The sequence below is a fragment of the Perognathus longimembris genome, chromosome 5 (assembly GCF_023159225.1).
Source record: "Perognathus longimembris pacificus isolate PPM17 chromosome 5, ASM2315922v1, whole genome shotgun sequence".
NCBI lineage: Eukaryota > Metazoa > Chordata > Mammalia > Rodentia > Heteromyidae > Perognathus > Perognathus longimembris.
This window is the reverse complement of record NC_063165.1, coordinates 8,215,997-8,233,006: the sequence shown is the minus strand read 5'-3', so window position 1 is coordinate 8,233,006 and position 17,010 is coordinate 8,215,997. Positions and strand designations below refer to the sequence as shown.

The 17,010-nt window shown below is 44.5% G+C and overlaps 1 protein-coding gene across 2 annotated transcripts in view; it reads left to right on the top strand.

The window, feature by feature from the left end:
* Window positions 1-17,010, top strand: part of Hunk (hormonally up-regulated Neu-associated kinase) — a 97,483-nt gene that overhangs the window by 28,724 nt on the left and 51,749 nt on the right. For both annotated transcript variants that reach the window (XM_048346323.1, XM_048346324.1), the window contains exon 2: window positions 4,581-4,873. In XM_048346323.1, coding sequence (XP_048202280.1) covers window positions 4,581-4,873 — 293 coding nt within the window. The remainder of the gene's footprint in view (window positions 1-4,580; window positions 4,874-17,010) is intronic.

The window sequence follows — 17,010 nt, the reverse complement described above, 5'->3', positions numbered from 1 at the left end:
AATGTGGGGTGATCCTGGATGAAGGGCTGAATTTAAAATCCTGTTAACACTGATCCTATGTAGACATTCTCAACCAAGTCAGTATTTAAAGAGGATGAGACTAGATGGATAGACACTGCTTTGGGCTTTAAAGAAAATTCTATTCCAGACGTTCACAACCCTGAAACGTGATTCAAGCTTGTTTATGCGCTCCTGCAGTGGGTCAAAGAAATGCACATTTCTTTGTCAGCTGATGAGCTTGAATACTGCTTCACTGTTTCTGGAGTCTGATTGGTTGCAAGTAGAATGATAATGGTCGTAATGACATCAACATAGGGTGTACTTAACTAGTGCCAGACATTGTGCTAAGTGAGTTATGTACATCACCTTAGGGACCAACTGCCTTATGAAAGTGAGTGCCATTCCGCCATTCCTGAACCCAGGTGATTCTGTGCGTCTCTCATATTGCTCAAGCCTTCGTTTTCCTCCTAATCAGTTGACAAAAGGCATCAAGCAGGAATCCTTTTCTGTCACTGCATTTCCTTGAGACTGGGACCTGTGTGCATCCTTTTCTCCTCTCATACTGGAGAGGGCCAGGCTCCCATTCCATTCAGGACAAAAAGCCTTTCGGCCTACTCATTTCCCTCCTTAGGGCTTTCAAACCTCCCAATTCTTTTACCTCTAGAGATGCTTTCTAGTGTGCCTTTTTAGCCCTAGGATTTTTTTTTCCCTAGGATTTTTTTTTAAAAGACAATTGGATGACTTTATCCATCATTGGTAGGCATCTTGTTATGGACTGAGCAGAGGGGAACCAAGATAGAGAGTTACCATATTATTTGATTCGTTAACTTATGAAAAATGAATAATCTGCTCCCAACTGTCATATACTGGAATCACACAACACTTTGCTACTTAATTTGTTGGAAATGTGAGGGAAATCTTTGACAACAGATTCCTTTGGAAAATCGGGGTGAGGGGTCTCTTTGCAGTTCACCTGCATTGAAGAGCTAGAATCTTGGTTTCAGATCTTGTACAGGAAATGGATTTTCTCCATTGCTTAAGACAGCATCTAGCCGCTGTCATCCTAGCTGCTTAGAGGCTGAGATCTGAAGAGCTCTAGCACCACCAAAAAAAAAAAAAAAAAGTGATGTTTTTCATGTTTGCTATGGAAGGTCTCATGGTACCTGGACATGTGCCCCAGAGGGGCTGAGTCAGGCAACAATTCCTGTCCTTGAAGATTCTTGACCTCTTCTTCAAAATGTATTAGTTACTTTTGAATGCTGTAACCAATTTCCATAAACGTGGTGGCTTAATGTAGAAAATTAATTCTCAGAGTTCTGGATGCGAAGAGTCTAAAACCAGACATTTGGTAGGACTTCCACTTCCTCCAGAGACTGTTGAGAAAGAATCTGCTCTCGTTTCTTCTGGTTTCTGGTGGCTGGTAGTCCCTCTTGGCCCATGGTTCCATCATTGTAGACGATGGCTCTTTGTGCACATGCTGTCTCCTCTATGGATTTGTGCAAAACTTCCCTCTGCCCCCAAGTGATATACAGGACCCACCCAGGAATTCATCTCATCTGCAAGTCCTTGACCACATCTGCGGAAGTCTCTCTTTCCAAATAAAGTCACATTGATAGAATCCGGGGATTAGCACTTAATATCTTTGGGTGGCCATTATTCAAACTAGCACAGGCAATTAACGAACTAAATAAATTATCCTAACAATAACTGTGTGCTCTATTTTTAAAAAAAGAAGGCAGATCATATTACTGCCGGCTTTTAGACTGTTGTTTATCCGTAGTACTTAGATTAAGATTTCATTGCCAAAGGGTGTAATTTTTAAAACATTGCAACCACTGAGCCAAGCGGAGACAGAACTTAATAACTTAATTCCACTTTTCAGCTTTTTTCCCCCTCTATCTCCCCAACAGGATCACACACACACACACACACACACACACACACACACACACACACACACACACGTCAGGAATAAGCATGGTTTATAAAGCTGTTATTCTAGCACTTACAGAATGGGTTGGGGCCAAGCCACAGCTGTTGTGCGTTGAGAGCCCTGACCGCAAAGACTTGGGGTGGTGCAGGTCTTCTGTGAGATGCACAGGACTCCCAGTCTGGTCTAGGTCCCTTTGCTGATTGCCTTGGCCGATATTGTATGTGTGTGTATGTGTATGTTTGCACGTGCACACGCGCACACACACACACACACACACACACACACACGGGTCCTGAAGCTTGAACTCGGGGCCTAGGCACTGTCCCTGAGCTTCTTTTTGCTCAAAGCTAGTGCTCTACCACTTGAGACACAGTGCCACTTCAGGCGTGTGTGCGCATGTGTATGCGTGTGTGTGGGGGGGGGGGGCTAAACCCCACGTCCCCCCCTTTCCCTGGGGAGATGCTAAGCCCCAAATTGTGAGGGGCAGTCGGCTCTGCTTCTTCTGCCAGCAGGAGAGGTGGAGCGTGTCCCTATCCGGCTAAGCTAAGCTGAGGTAACCCCCGTCCCAATCCCTCTCACATTTAAGAGCAGAGGCCAGACACGAAGATCTCGGGGAGCTGGTCCGATGGACTACCAGCCTCAAAGGATTTTATTCAAGGGAGGGGTTTATATAACAGTAATGGTGGGCAGGAAGAGGAGGGACTAACTGGGTATTAACGATTGGCTAGTGAACTGTCCATCACGGTGATGTCATGGAACTTCCTCTATGGGTGGAGACCACAGCCCCCCAAGGACTGGGCCTCTGGGGTCTCCAGCCTCCATGGTGGCACACGTGCTTGCCGCTGAGGGGCAGGGACTGACCTGGCTTCTTTTCCAGTTGAAGCTGGAAAGAGGGGGGACGGGCTAACTGGGCCGTCCCCTCTTAAAGGCATAGCCATTCCCTACGTGTGTGTTTAATTGTAGATAAGAGTTTTGAGGACTTTCTGGCCTGGTCTGGTTTCAAACCTTGATTCTCAGATCTCAGCCTCCTGAGTTTCCAGGATTATAAGTGTGATCCATCAGTGCCCAGCAACTTGTGCATTTTTTTTTTAACATTTTCTTTTCATTAAGTTTTTTTTTTTAAATAGCATAATTGTGTTCTAGTTGACAGGTAAAATGTGCATGTATTTACTGTGTTTAGTGTGATGTTTTGATAGGTGTATAGATGGTGATAGGATTTCATAATCTCATTAGCATACCCATATCCTCAGTGGGGTGTGGGGGTGTTGGTGTGGGTATGTGTGGGTGTCTCTGTGAGTGTGTGTGTATTTTAGGAACACTGAGACTCTTAGTGATTTCTAAGCATGCAATACAGTTTCATGAATAGTAGTCACCTTGCTGTATATTGGAATGCAAGCTTCTATTATTTTATCTTGAGCTATGTCCACAAACTAACATTTAAGTCTCTCACTGCAAATGCATACTTATTTACTTATCTATCATTTATGTATATACCTATACCCTCTACTAATATATATATAATATGTAGTATATGTAATATAATATACTACATATATATGCACATACACCCTATCCTAATCTTTTGCATTGCCTGTGAAAGAGGCAACTGTGTAGTTGCAATATATAACAGGAAATACAGTTGCTAAGAAAGAAAATAAACAGAAATGGAAGGCCTGTTGTTGTCTTCCTGCCTTGGCTGGATATGAGAGTGTCTATGGGAGACCATAGCTTGGGTGTTCAGAGGCAGGGTCTGAGCAGGCATCTGGCAGAAGGAGCTGACATGGTATCTTACTGTCTCATTAGAGAGGGAAGTGAGGCCTTAAGGAAGAATAGGTAAGGTGACTGGGCACCAGTGGCTCACACCTGTAATCCTAACTTCTTAGAAGACTGAGACCTGGAGGATGGAGACTCAAAGGCAGCCTGGGCAGGAAAGTCCCCTAGATTTCATCTCCAATTAGCTGGCAAAAAGCTGCACTGGAGGCATGGCTCAAGTGCTAGAGTACCTGCCATGTGTAAGCAATGAGAGCTCAAGGCCCTGAGTTCAAGCCTTGTTATTGATGTGCACACACACATACATCCCCTCCAGCATAGTCAAGAATAGCGGGGTCATAGGACTTGGAGACTGAAATAGTGACTCCCCAATGGAAAAAGAGAGAGAAGGATACTACAGATTTGAATGGAAAGGACAATCTCCCCCTTTCCTCCATCTTCTTGTGTGTGTGTGTGTGTGTGTGTGTGTGTGTGTGTGTGTGTGCACATGCACGCGCACCAGTTCTAGGGCTTGAACTCAGGTACTGGGTACTGTTTCTTTTGCTCAAGACTCTACCCCCTGAGCCACAGCTCCACTTCAGGCTTTTTTGGTAGTGTAGTGGAGATAAGCAAGAGTCTCTCTTATTTCCTTCCTGGGCTGGCTTCAAACCTTGATCCTTAGGTCTCAGCCTCCTGGGTAGCTGGGATTACAGGCATGGGCCACTGGTACCCAACCCTGATGCCATTTTAGATCCCGTATTTCTTCCAGGCAATGCTGCATTTATCTTTAGCCTTTTGTATTTGTATGTGTCATTTTCCTAGCATGCTCGAAGGACTAGTTGAGAAATAACCTTTGCGGCAGGGCCTGATAACAGCCATGTTCTTTGGTCTCTTTCAGGTGGCCATAAAAGTCATTGATAAGAAGAGAGCCAAGAAGGACACTTATGTCACCAAAAATCTGAGGCGAGAGGGGCAGATCCAACAGATGATCCGCCACCCCAACATCACACAGCTCCTAGATATCTTGGAGACAGAGAACAGCTACTACCTGGTGATGGAGCTGTGCCCTGGTGGCAACTTAATGCACAAGATCTACGAGAAGAAGCGGCTGGAGGAGTCAGAAGCCCGCAGATACATCCGGCAGCTCATCTCGGCAGTTGAGCATCTGCACAGGGTGGGGGTGGTCCATAGGTAAGGGGCACGCTGGGGATGAAGGGAGGCTCCAAGCAAGGCTGGGAGCTGTAGTCTGCATCGTTGTTAAGTTGGGTTCACCCCATTGTTGGGGATTCAGAGTAGTGGCTAAAGCCAGAGTATATGGGCCCAGGCTCCAGTTAGTTATATAATGTCTGTGAACTCCAGTCTTTTCATCTGTATCATGGGACTAAAACCATTTCCCTCTCCATTCAGTGAGTTTGTGCATGGAAATTGCTAGAAGAGGGTCAAGAGCACAGTAAGTGCCATGTAAGTGTGAGTTGCTCTTCTTAGTATTTACAAAGTCAGGAGACAGAATCAGCCATGAAGTAGAGTGAAGTTTGTATTTCACCTGCTCATGGGGCTGGTGTTCTCATTATATTTGCTTTCAAGTTGTAGCTGTTCAAATTTGTCATTCCCTTGGATGGAATCACCATTTGGATTCTGAATTTGCACTGCAAATTGAGGGAAGCCCCTCCAACCCCCCAAAGCCAAGCAAACCTTGCAAATAATTACAGAACTCAAACTTGTGTGTACCAGCTTGTTCTTGCTGGTGGGAGGTGGGAGGGGGGCGCTCCAGAGAGAAACTGAGTGGAAATGATATTCATAGCAATGTTGTTATGGGGGATGGACACTTAGGATGACAAATAAATTTAAAAAAATTAAATAGCAGAATGCCTGGTGGCTTATGACTGTAATCCTAGCTCCTCAGGAGGCTGAGATCAGAGGATTGCAATTTGAAGCTAGGCCAGGTAGAAAAGTCTGCCTGACTCCATCTCTAAAATAATCAGCAAAACTCAGAACTGGAGGCATTGCCCAAGAGGTAGAGCACCAGGTGATCAAGCACATGGAGTATGGGGGCCTGAGTTCAAATCCCAGTACTGATCCCCCCCCTCAAAAAAAGTAAAGACCCCCCCTTTTACTAATAAGTGTGTGGTTCTTCTTTGACTAGAATTATAATAAATAATTACTCATTGAAAAGCATGTTTAATTCTTTCAAAATATGTGCGTACATATACTTTATATGTATATATGGATATACATGCTTACCTATATTTAAACATTTTAAAGTTTAGATGTCATCCATATTCTCTAAAGTTTACCTTATTTAAATATTTAATTGAATTACTTTTGATATATTCAGAGATATGTGACTCCATTGCATTCCATTTAGAATACTCATTCCCCAGTAAAGAAACACTGTTTTGGACCTGGCACTGTGGTTCAGAGTGATAGAGAATGATAGACTTGGGCAAAAGAGCTCAGAGACAGCAGCCAGGCCCCAAATTCAAGCCCCACTACTGGCAAAAAAAAAAAAAGATAATACAATTATAATAATAAAAGAAACTCTTAAAAAACTACTGTACAAAAAAGAATTAAAAAACAAAACCAAACCAGTAGCTGGTGGGTGGCTCACACCTGTAATTCTGGCTACTTAGGAGGCTGAGATCTGAGGATCATGGTTCAAAGCCAGCGTGGGCAGGAAAGTCAGCGAGACTCGTATCTCCAATTAATCTCCAGAAAACAGGAAAGACGCTGTGGCTCAAAGTGGCAGAGCACTAGCTTTGAGCTTAGGGACAGCACACCCAGGTCCCGAGTTTCAAACCTCACAACTGACCAAAAAAAAATTTTTTTTTTTTTTGGCCAGTCCTGGGCCTTGAACTCAGGGCCTGAGCACTGTCCCTGGCTTCTTTTTGCTCAAGGCTAGCACTCTACCACTTGAGCCACAGAGCCACTTCTGGCCATTTTCTGTATATGTGGTGCTGGGGAATTGAACCCAGGGCCTCATGTATACGAGGCAAGCACTCTTGCCACTAGGCCATATCCCCAGCCCCTGACCAAAAATTTTTTTTTAAATTTCTTTTTATTAAGAAAGAAACCCCATTTCTATAGTAGTTACTTCCTGTCTCCATTCCACTAGCAACTACCAACTTACTGTATGGATTTGCCTGTCTCAGATACTTCCTATAAACAGAATTGTGATTGGAGTCTTTTGCTTAGCCTCGTGTTGTATCAATTTATGTATCTTATAGTGTGTATCAGTACCGTCTTTTTCATGACTGATTTTTTTTTTTGTATGGTTATAACCAACATTAGTTAACCTCTTCATCGAGATGGACATTTGGGTTGCTTCCACCTTTGGGCTATCATGTGTAATAGTGTGATGAGCCTTTCATTGCCAAGTTTTTGTGCTTCCTACTTCTCTTGGAGGTTCCCACTCTTAAGAGTAAAATTGCATGCTGGGCACTAGTAACTAGCTTATTCCTTTATTCCTAGCCACTCAGGAGGCTGCGATCTGAGGATCTCAGTTCGAAGCCAGCTTGGGCAAGAAAGTCTGTGAGGCTCTTATCTCCAGTTAATCAGCAAAAAAAGTCCAGAAGTGGAGCTGTGGCTCAGATAGTGGAGCAATAGCCTTGAGCAAAAAAAAACCCAGGGGCCACAACCAGACCCTGAGTTCTAGCCCCAGAACTGGCATACACTCACAAAAAAGAGTGAAATTGCTGCATCATATGACACCTCTCAGTGCGAACTTTTAAGGAACATTCTAATGGTGCCTTTGATCTTTCTGAAAGCAGTTCGTTTTCTGATGCATGAAGAAAGCAGATCTGGTCCTTTATTGAACAGAACTCTTTCCAGGCAGAAAAGGCCATGTCCTTTTTAATGAGGTTGGCACTGTGGGATGCCCTGTCTTGCCTTGTCTAAAGCCAGGCAAACCGCAGGGAGAAGCTGTCGCTTAGGCTTTCCAGGAGCCAGCCCTGGCCGGGTGGATTCAAGCAGGCCCAGGGTGTCCTCACAGAGGGAGACCCTTGTCGTTTAGTATCTTCTTCAGTCCCACGCTGTCAGGCGATTACGCTTTGTGAGAACTCCGGGTTTCCAGCAACAAGGCAGGGAATGTTCAGAAATTGGAAGCCTAGGACTTTTCTTTAAGTTTTTCCCAGCTACACTTTCTGTAGTTTGCTGTGTCATGGCTCTGCTATTATGAGGAAAATGCTGGTCCTTAGGGTGCCTGGCTCTGGCTCTGTCTTTGTTTATGAAGATGGTGGAGGTCTAAGCCTGAGGAATGATCAGCGTGGATTACAGCTGACCCTGCAGGCCACAGGAGAAAATAGCATGGAGAACTTCAAGGGGCAGAACTTCAAGTGGCGGGGTCTGGGTGTGTTTCTAAGGGTTTTATTCTGTCCAAAATAAGTGGAATGCTGTGAGAAAATGAAAATCAGGAGGACCCCACCCCCCCCCCAATCACAGGCGGGTCTCTGCTGTAGGGGAAATTCTCAACAACCCTTTTAAAGTCATTTTAACAAAATGCAATCCCTCTCAGCTCAATTACTGTCAGGATGTCAAAGGACTGAATTTAATGTTTGGATAGGCGAGACAATCCTCCTTTTCCTCTCACCTCCTTTCTCTTTCTTCTTCTCTCTTCTTGGAAATAGGTTCATAAGCTGATAATGGTGAAGGCTTAGGGGTCTTTGATAGTTAGAGGAGGTTGGGAATGTAGGTAAATACTGATTTAGGAGCATTTCTTTGCTTTTCTCTCTCGAAGCCTCTTTAAGAAATGTCACCACATGCTCAGGTTGTGAAGACATCCATTCAAGTATTTCTTTAGAATGTATTCATGGGTGGTTCTTACCAAATGCCTTAACTGACTGTCAAAGGTCCCATTTGACTGGCTCTTAGCATTTGTTACTTGATAGTCACTATATATGTCTATTTTTAATTTTAGATCCTCTGGGACACTTATTTTACTCCATTGGTGGGGAAAATTTTCTTCCTCATGTTGTAGATAAGGAATGAATTTTAGAAATTATTTTCAGGTTAGATTTTTTTTTTTTTCAAATGAATAAAACAGAATAGGATTTCTGAGGTACTCTGGAGCCCTGGGTGGTAGATTTCTGAGCATGTAGATTGGATAACACACAAGGTTTTTGGGTTTTTTTGTTTGTTTTGTCAGTCTTGGGACTTGAACTCGGGGCCTGGGCACTGTCCTTGAGCTTCTTTTTGCTCAAGGCTAGCACTCTACCACTTGGATCACAGTGTCACTTTGGACCTTTTCTGTTTATATGATACTGAGGAGTTGAACTCAGGGCTTCATGCATGCTAGGCAAGAGGTCTACCACTAAGCCACATTCCCAGCCTGCAAAAGGGTTTTGAACAAGTCCTTTCTGGCAGCATAGGCACATGACTTAAAGCTTTTGGTTCTCTGTGTGAGATGAAGTTCTAAACATTCACTTTTCTGTCAGCTTCTTCATGAAGGTGCTGCCTTTTTTCTCCTGTGATATTAAACTTGAATATTTAATTGTCTATTCAGAACTGCAAAAATATTATCTAAAAGAAGATAGTCATTAAACCATATAAATACTATATGTAGATTTGAGTGTGTGTGTGTGTGTGTGTGTGTGTATACCCTTGTGTGCATGCCAATACTTGGACACAGAACCTTACTTGTCCAGGCTGGCTTTGAACCTTGATCCCTAGATCTCAGCTTATTGAATAGCTAGGATTACAGACATAAGTCACAGATGCCTGCCTAGCTTGTGAGTAGATTTTTAAAATATCTATATATGGGATTTAGATCCACTGTCTGTATCTTTTTGCTATAATAGAAAAGGGCTTCTAATTTCTACATACTGTAAGGTGTTGTCTAACTTTTCCATGGCTCTAATCTGATTGCCTGAGCTTACTCTATATCTAACATATATGAGTATTTCCTTCCTTCCCTCCCTCCCTCCCTCCCTCCCTCCTTTCTTTCTCTAGTACTGAAACTTGAACTCAAGGCTTGGGCACTGTCCCTGACCTTTTTTGCTCAAGGCTAGTGCTATACCACTTGAGCCACATCTCCACTTCCAGCTTTTTGGTGGTTAATTGGAGATTCATGAATTGGAGTTTCTTGGCCTTTTCTACCTGGGCTGGTTTTGAACTGCAATCCTCAGATCTCAGCTTCCTGAGCAGCTAGAATGATAGGCCTCAGCCACTGGCACCCGACCAGCATTCCCCTCCCCCTTCCAGTGAGTTCTCTTGGCAGGATCCCAAAACGTGATGATTCGCCTGTTGTACCCAGAGCATCCATGCTTAATGTGACTCAGCAAGAAGGCTCCTTCTGCTGAGAAACTAATTGGAGATTCATGTGTTCATTCAACAGAACACACTCCAGTGGAACTGTACAGACACAACATTACAGAGGAATAGAGTGTGCCTTTCCTAAACCTCGAGGTGGCAGGAGCCCTGGCCAGGGTGTGCTAGAACTTGTGTTTGGACGCGTGTCAGCTCTGTGGCTCCCGAGGCCGTGACTTGACTTATTTTTCAATATTGGGCAAGGGCCATCTGCACTTAGGAAGATGGTGGGGACGGGGGGGGGGGGGCGGGGGACTTTCTTTCCTCTCTTGGGTTTGACAAAAAGCAGATACGGGCTGGGCTAGTGTGAGATTAAGAAGCTCTTAACTTGGAGGCTTTTGAGGCTTCCCCTGCCCATCCCTTTGCAAGGGGAGCCATGGGGAGGAAAGGGAGAGGGGGTAATTTCTGCTCACAGTCAGGAGCTGGTCATGATTCTCCAACCTTCTGCTGAAAGCGAGCATGTGTCTGAAGACAATGGTTATAGGAAAGGCTTTGTTTCTTTGGATTCAGATGGGAAAAACTCTGATGGGAAAGGTGAGTTGGGATTTTTTTTTTTTTTTGCCAGTTCTAGGCCGTGAACTCAGGGCCTGAGCACTGTCCCTGGCTTCTTTTTTGCTCAAGGCTAGCATTCTGCCACTTGAGCCACAGTGCCACTTCTGGCCATTTTCTGTATATGTGGTGCTGAGAAATTGAACCCAGGGCCTCATGTATATGAGGCAAGCACTCTTGCCACTAGGCCATATCCCCAGCCCCAGTTGTTGGGATTTTTTTTAACAAAGTGGTCACCCACCCTTTGGAGGGTTGGCATGTCCCATGATCAGTGGTGCTGACTCTACAGCCAGACCACCGGTGTCCATCCAAGCTCTACTGCTTACCTGGGCTTGGTGCCTCTTCACACAAGGGTGCCATGGGAAGAACGGGTCTCCCCTTCTGTGGTCACTGTGACTTCCTGTAGCAAGTGCCCCTCCCCAGCCTCTCCGTGAGGACTGGCTTGGTGGCTTGTTACCAACTACCTCTTATTTGTCAGTTCCCAGGGCTCAGGTGTGATTCCTCACCATCTTTATCTACCTTTCTCCAGGAAGCCCTCTAGGCTGGCCACCCTGGCCCTGACACCCACACCAGCCTCCATTGACCTTCCAAGCACTTACCCTTGACTTTTTACTTGTCCGATCTGTTTTCTACCCAGATAGTGGTTTAGACCCAGGCCCAACCCAGGGCACACACAGTACGACAATGGAATGGGTATAGATAGTGTCAGAGATGGCACTGAGGGAAGCTTTCTGGTAGCCAGGCCCAGGTTCTTTCTGGAATATTCCATATTCTCCCTAGAATTTCAGAGAGCTTTCTTTATTGAGTTAGTGCCAATTTGCTTTCTTTTCTTTTCTTCCCTTTTCTCTTCTGGTCACAGTTTATAGGATACCATCTTTTGAGCAACTAGTTTTGTCATTTTTATAAACAGAATTTGATTCTGGAACATTGTAGACACTCGGTTGAGGTTTCCTTTTGAATAAATAATTGAGGTCCAGGCTTAACAAATCATTCTTTTGTTTTTCAAACATACCCAGCCTATAAATAAATCAAAGGTTTAAAAATCATTTGGTCTTAATGCAGTGCTTTTGAAGATAAAGCCTAAACCCAAAGAAAACCCAAACAATAAAAACTCTCTTGTTAGCTACAAAATGCCTCTTTGCCATGGGGAGTTAGATGCTTTTCTTAGATTCTTTATTCTTGGCTTATTACTAAAATCCATCGTGTGGCCATGCCCACAGGCACAACTTTCTTCTTCTGAATTAATCCTGTCTGCCTTGGGTTCAGCCCTTCCTGGGCCCATCCTTCAGTCTTTTGAGCCCTATGTTCCCCAGTAGTGTTTCCTCATTCCTCTTGTAAGGCTTTTCCACAGACTTCTCTCTTCTCTTCATCTTAGCATCTTTGGCTTCACCGTCCTTACCTCCATCCATCCTCTCATCTCATAGCGAATAGTCTGGCACCCCTGGGGACCACAAAGCAGGTAGAATACATGGCCTGGCTTCCTCCACGAAGGGCCCTGCCTCGAGTCCTGTCAGGGTGCCATTTTTCAGGCAAGAATCCGAAGCTCATGGAGTTTGAACGAGCAGCCCTGGGGCTGTCACTTAGAGAAGAGACGAGCCTGTATCTACCTTGTGTTATTGTCCGTCTCTGCTCAGCTTCCCCAGATCCATGATTCCCTGGTCCTCCATATTGCACACTGTCTTTGAATCATGGCCACTTCAGTTTTCTGCCTTTCACCTCTTCTTCTCTTCTTGGGTGTCACCCCTGAGTGGCTAATGCAGGCACTCTGCTGAGTCCCCCGCTCCTCAGTTTAGATCTCTACTCCGTTGGGGTCCTGGCTAGGCCGCCAAGGCCCAGGGATGACATCTTCCTTCCTTCCCATCCAGCTGTTCTGGAAGTGTGGGATGTACACACACGTGTGCTCACATATGCGCAATCATAGCCACACAGTGTGCACACACAGAAAGGCACATGTAAGAGGTGCACTTTCACACACACATGCACAAATCTGTGTGCACATACATGCACATAGCCACATACACATTCCTCTCTTCCCCTGTTGGGGACAGCTATGCCTTTAAGAGGCCACAGCTGGCTTTAGCCTGTCCCCTCCCCTTCCACCTTTAACAGGAAGAGAAGCCCCTGCCCCTGGGGTTGAGCACGTGTCTGATGGCCGGGGACCCCAGAACCCAATCCTTGGGGGGCTGGGTCTCCGCCCACAAAGGAAGTCCCCTGACATCACTTGATGGACAGCCCTTGTGGCCAACCAGCAGTCCCTCTCCTGTGCCCGCCTTAGGGGGTATATCTGTTGGCTCCTCATTTGAATAAATCAGAACGCCCCAGAGGCATTCTCCGAGACCACCATGTGCCCATTTCTTTCCTTGGGCTGGTGGGCATGGGGTCTGGCAACCACTCGCGAACCGAGGCTGCATCGGGACCCCGCTTCCGCGATTAACCTCTACTGGCCATGAGGCGTGAGAGAGCAAGTATGGATCCCACACGGAAGAGACAGAAAAGCCCAGACACCCCCCCTCCATGCAGATGGTGGGGTAGAGCGAGGCCTGGCATTCCCAGGCATCCACGTGTGTGCACACACATGAATATGGGCTTGTGCTTGAAATGTGCATATACAGACTCAAGCACACACACGTACGGCCGATGCAGACACATTCATAGCCACACTGTCACTTTGTCCCCATTGCTGCTCCCTGTGGTCCTTGCTCCCGTGAGGTGACAGCTGGGATCTCTGTGTGCCACGGAGAGCATCCTTCTTGGCTCTCTTCCCCGAGCCTGGATCTACATGAGTCAGAGCCAGCATCCATCCTGACTCTCTGTCTGGGGTTGTAGGACCTGTAGGTTCTTGTGGCCATTCTCTAAACCTTCTTGAAAGAAATATGGGAGGATTTTGGCCAGGTGGGTGGGATGGGAAGGAGAGAGAACTTTTCATGGTCAGGAATGGCTCTTGTTTAGAACAAGGGCCCGTGATGAGATGATGCAAGCAGGGTGGGGTACAAGAGTCCTTTGGTCCTTTCTGCAGCTCTAGAAACTCCTCATCTCAATGTCCACTCTGCCCCCATTGGGCATTTCTCCTTGGGATTGCCCTGTTAGTAGGGTCTAAAAGCCTTTTCTCTTCTTGTGCTCACTGTCTGTCCGCCAGGGCCACTTGCTTGTGCCTTGTCAGAGAGCTGCTCCAGTGGGGTCTCCTAGATGGACACAGATCCTAGCTTTTGTTCTAAGGACCCTTGCCTCCCTCTAGTACTGTTCCTCTAAACTTGTTACCTTGGAGTGCGCTCTGTGTTGTGCATTCCTATGGGCCTTGACAAATCCATGGTGCCGTGTAACTACCTCTACAGTATCATGAAGAATAATTTCATCACCTTAAGTATCTTGTGTCCTCTGCCTCTTTGCCTCAGCTTTCCTCCCTCTCTTTTCCCATCCCTGGCATCCACTCATTTTTTTTTTTTTTTTTTTAGCCACCTGAATAGTTTTTCCTTTCCCAGAATGTCATGTCGTTGGAGTAACACAGCAAGTAGCTTTTTTGGACTGGCTTCTTCCTTTTTAACACAAGCATAGGAGGTTTCCCCACGTCTGTTCACAATTCCGTCCAGACTTCCTCCATTGTCATCACTGTCTCAGCGTATCACAGTTTGTTTCTCCTCTCGAGGACTGGAGGACATTTGAGTCCTTCCGCTTGTGCGAGATTATGAATAAAGCTGTTAGAAACACTTGTCCATACATTTTCTACTCATTTGGGTAAGTACAGTCTTACTTCCTTATCTCCGGGAGATGGATGGGTTCCAGGCCTTGACGAAGATGCCAAATGCTGTGCATGCTTAAGTCCCTTATAGAAAAATTTTAGTCTTGAGCAGGTGCTGATGGCTAATGCCTGTAATCCTAGTTATTCAGAAGGCTGAGATCTGAGGATCATGTTCAAAGCCAACTCACACAGGAAAGGCTGTGAGATTCTTTATTTCCAATTAACCACCAAAAAGCCAGAGTGGAGCTATGGCTCAAATGGTAGAGCACTAGCCTTAAGCACAAAGAGCCTCAGGGACAGCATCCAGGCCCTGAGTTCAAGCCTCAAGACTGGCACTCGCAGGCACACGCACGTATGCACATGCGTGCACACACACACCAATGCATAGTCTTTGTCTGTTATCTAACATCTTTCTGTATACTTTAAATCACCCCTAGATTACTTACAATATCTAATGTATTGTAAATGCTGTATACATACTTGTTGTTCTGCTCTGTTTAATGATAAGCAAAAAACAATATGAACGTTCAGTATAAATACAGTCTTTCCCCTCCTGAGTATTTTCAGTCTGACATTGGTTCAATCCAAAGGTGAACTAACCCTGTGAATACAAATGGCTGGTTGCACCAAAGGAAAATCGACTTTTAAAAGTTAGACATTAGGACCTTTTCTTGTGAAGAGTCACAAGGAAAACAGATTTCCTTTCCTTCTAGATACAGTTCAAAAGATAAAGACCAAGTCTGTGACCTAAGACAGAGGAAGGTAGCTTACCTTCTCGTTACTGATGATAGAACCTTTAGGCGGTTAGGCTGGTTACCCTGGAATCTTTTAGAATCCTGGACTTAGGGGAAACATATGGGTAAACAGTGCAGGTAGACAGGTTTGTTCTGTCCATTTTTCCTGGGGGTTGGAGTGGTTCCTTTGAGATGTAGTAGGTGGGAAGATAGTGCTTTTGAGCTGATTTTCTTTTTTTCATTTTGCACAATAATGATAGTTTTATACTTCCTCCTGCTGGTTTATGGTATTTTGCTGATTTTAAAAAGCATGTGGTATCCTTTTTTTCCCTTTTACTTCCAGTCTTTCATTTATATCATTGTTCTAATGATTGTAGTTGTTCTCTGGGCTTTTGTAGCTCAGAAGTTCCCAGCTTAGTTTGATTCTTCTTGGCAGCTACATTTACTCCATATCTTTATGCTGCTTTTCTGCATGATATTTATTCCGAACCAAATTTCTCCTCAGTGCTTGGTGTGACTTCTATTCTTCCCAGGCAAAAAGGCTTAATTTCACTTGAAACAAACTATGGTGTTGCTGCTATGGAATTGGTTTTCATAGAATCACAGTTTAGACTATTTCTGGCACACTGTTTTGTATGTGTGAGCATGTGTCTTGGATTTACCGTATATGTTTGAGTAGATGCTAGCTTATATCTGTCTTCATTATTTTCAGAAAAGAAGATGTACCTTCCAAAGTCTTCACAAATTTCTTGCATTCTGGGGGGCATACTTTTAATTATTTTATCTTTGACAAAAAAATATAAGTTGGAGAAGACATAGTAACCATGATTTGACTCACTGATGATTTCGGGGCGGGCAGGGGAGGGGCAGGAATCTAGAAGTTAGAAGTTACTCAAGAATCTGATAGGAAGGGAGCAAAGACATTTGACAGGGCTTTAATCATTACTTCTAGAGGTATTGTTCCACAATTGAGATAGTTTGAGAGAACAGAGTAAAAACAGTTTACCAAATGCTTAATTTATACAACTTTGAAATGGGTGCTTATAGTTTGGGGTAAGATTTTTAGCAAGTATTTACATACAGAATCAAAGAGTGCTTTGTTGTCTGAAGGTGGAGCTCAATGGTAGAGCACTTGTCTAGAATTTGGGAGGCTCTGTGTTCCATCTCCAGTACTTCCCCTCCTCTAAGTGTCTTGCTACAATCATGTCATCAAAGAAAGAGGATATTCCATTGGACACATTGTACAATGACTAAAAGAACCATCTTGCTTCTTCCCCTTGACAAATTGGAAACATTGTTTCAGGAAATGTTGGGAGAGTACAAGAACACTATTTCTAAAATTAATAATGCTAGCATTTTAGTATATCGTCTTAAATATGATAATAGAGCTTCATTGCTAAATACTAGGAATAGAGATATGATAATTCTCTTGCATTCCTGACACTTTATATCTGTGTTTTCTAAAATCTCTTCCTTTAAGAGGCACGTTGGAAAAAAGAGAGGAATAGTCATCTTGTATTAGGATATATGTGATGCATTTTAAAGGCTACCAGCTTTGAAGTATACTATGTATTGTTTCTTTTTTTTTTTTTTTGGGCCAGTCCTGGGGCTTGGACTCAGGGCCTGAGCACTGTCCCTGGCTTCTTTTTGCTCAAGGCTAGCACTCTGCCACTTGAGCCACAGCGCCACTTCTGGCCATTTTCTGTATATGTGGTGCTGGGGAATCGAACCTAGGGCCTCATGTATATGAGGCAGGCACTCTTGCCACTAGGCCATATTCCCCAGCCCTATTGTTTCATTTTTTAAGACATCTTTAACTAGCATAATTGGTTGTTGAGGAGTTTCATTATGATAGTTGCAACATGCTAACAGATGTGCTTTGTCTTTAATTCTGTTTCATTTTGACTTCACATACTTTTTTTTTTTTTTTTGCCAGTCCTCGGTCTTCAACTCAGGGCCTGAGCACTGTCCCTGGCTTCTTTTTGCTCAAGGCTAGCACTCTGCCACTT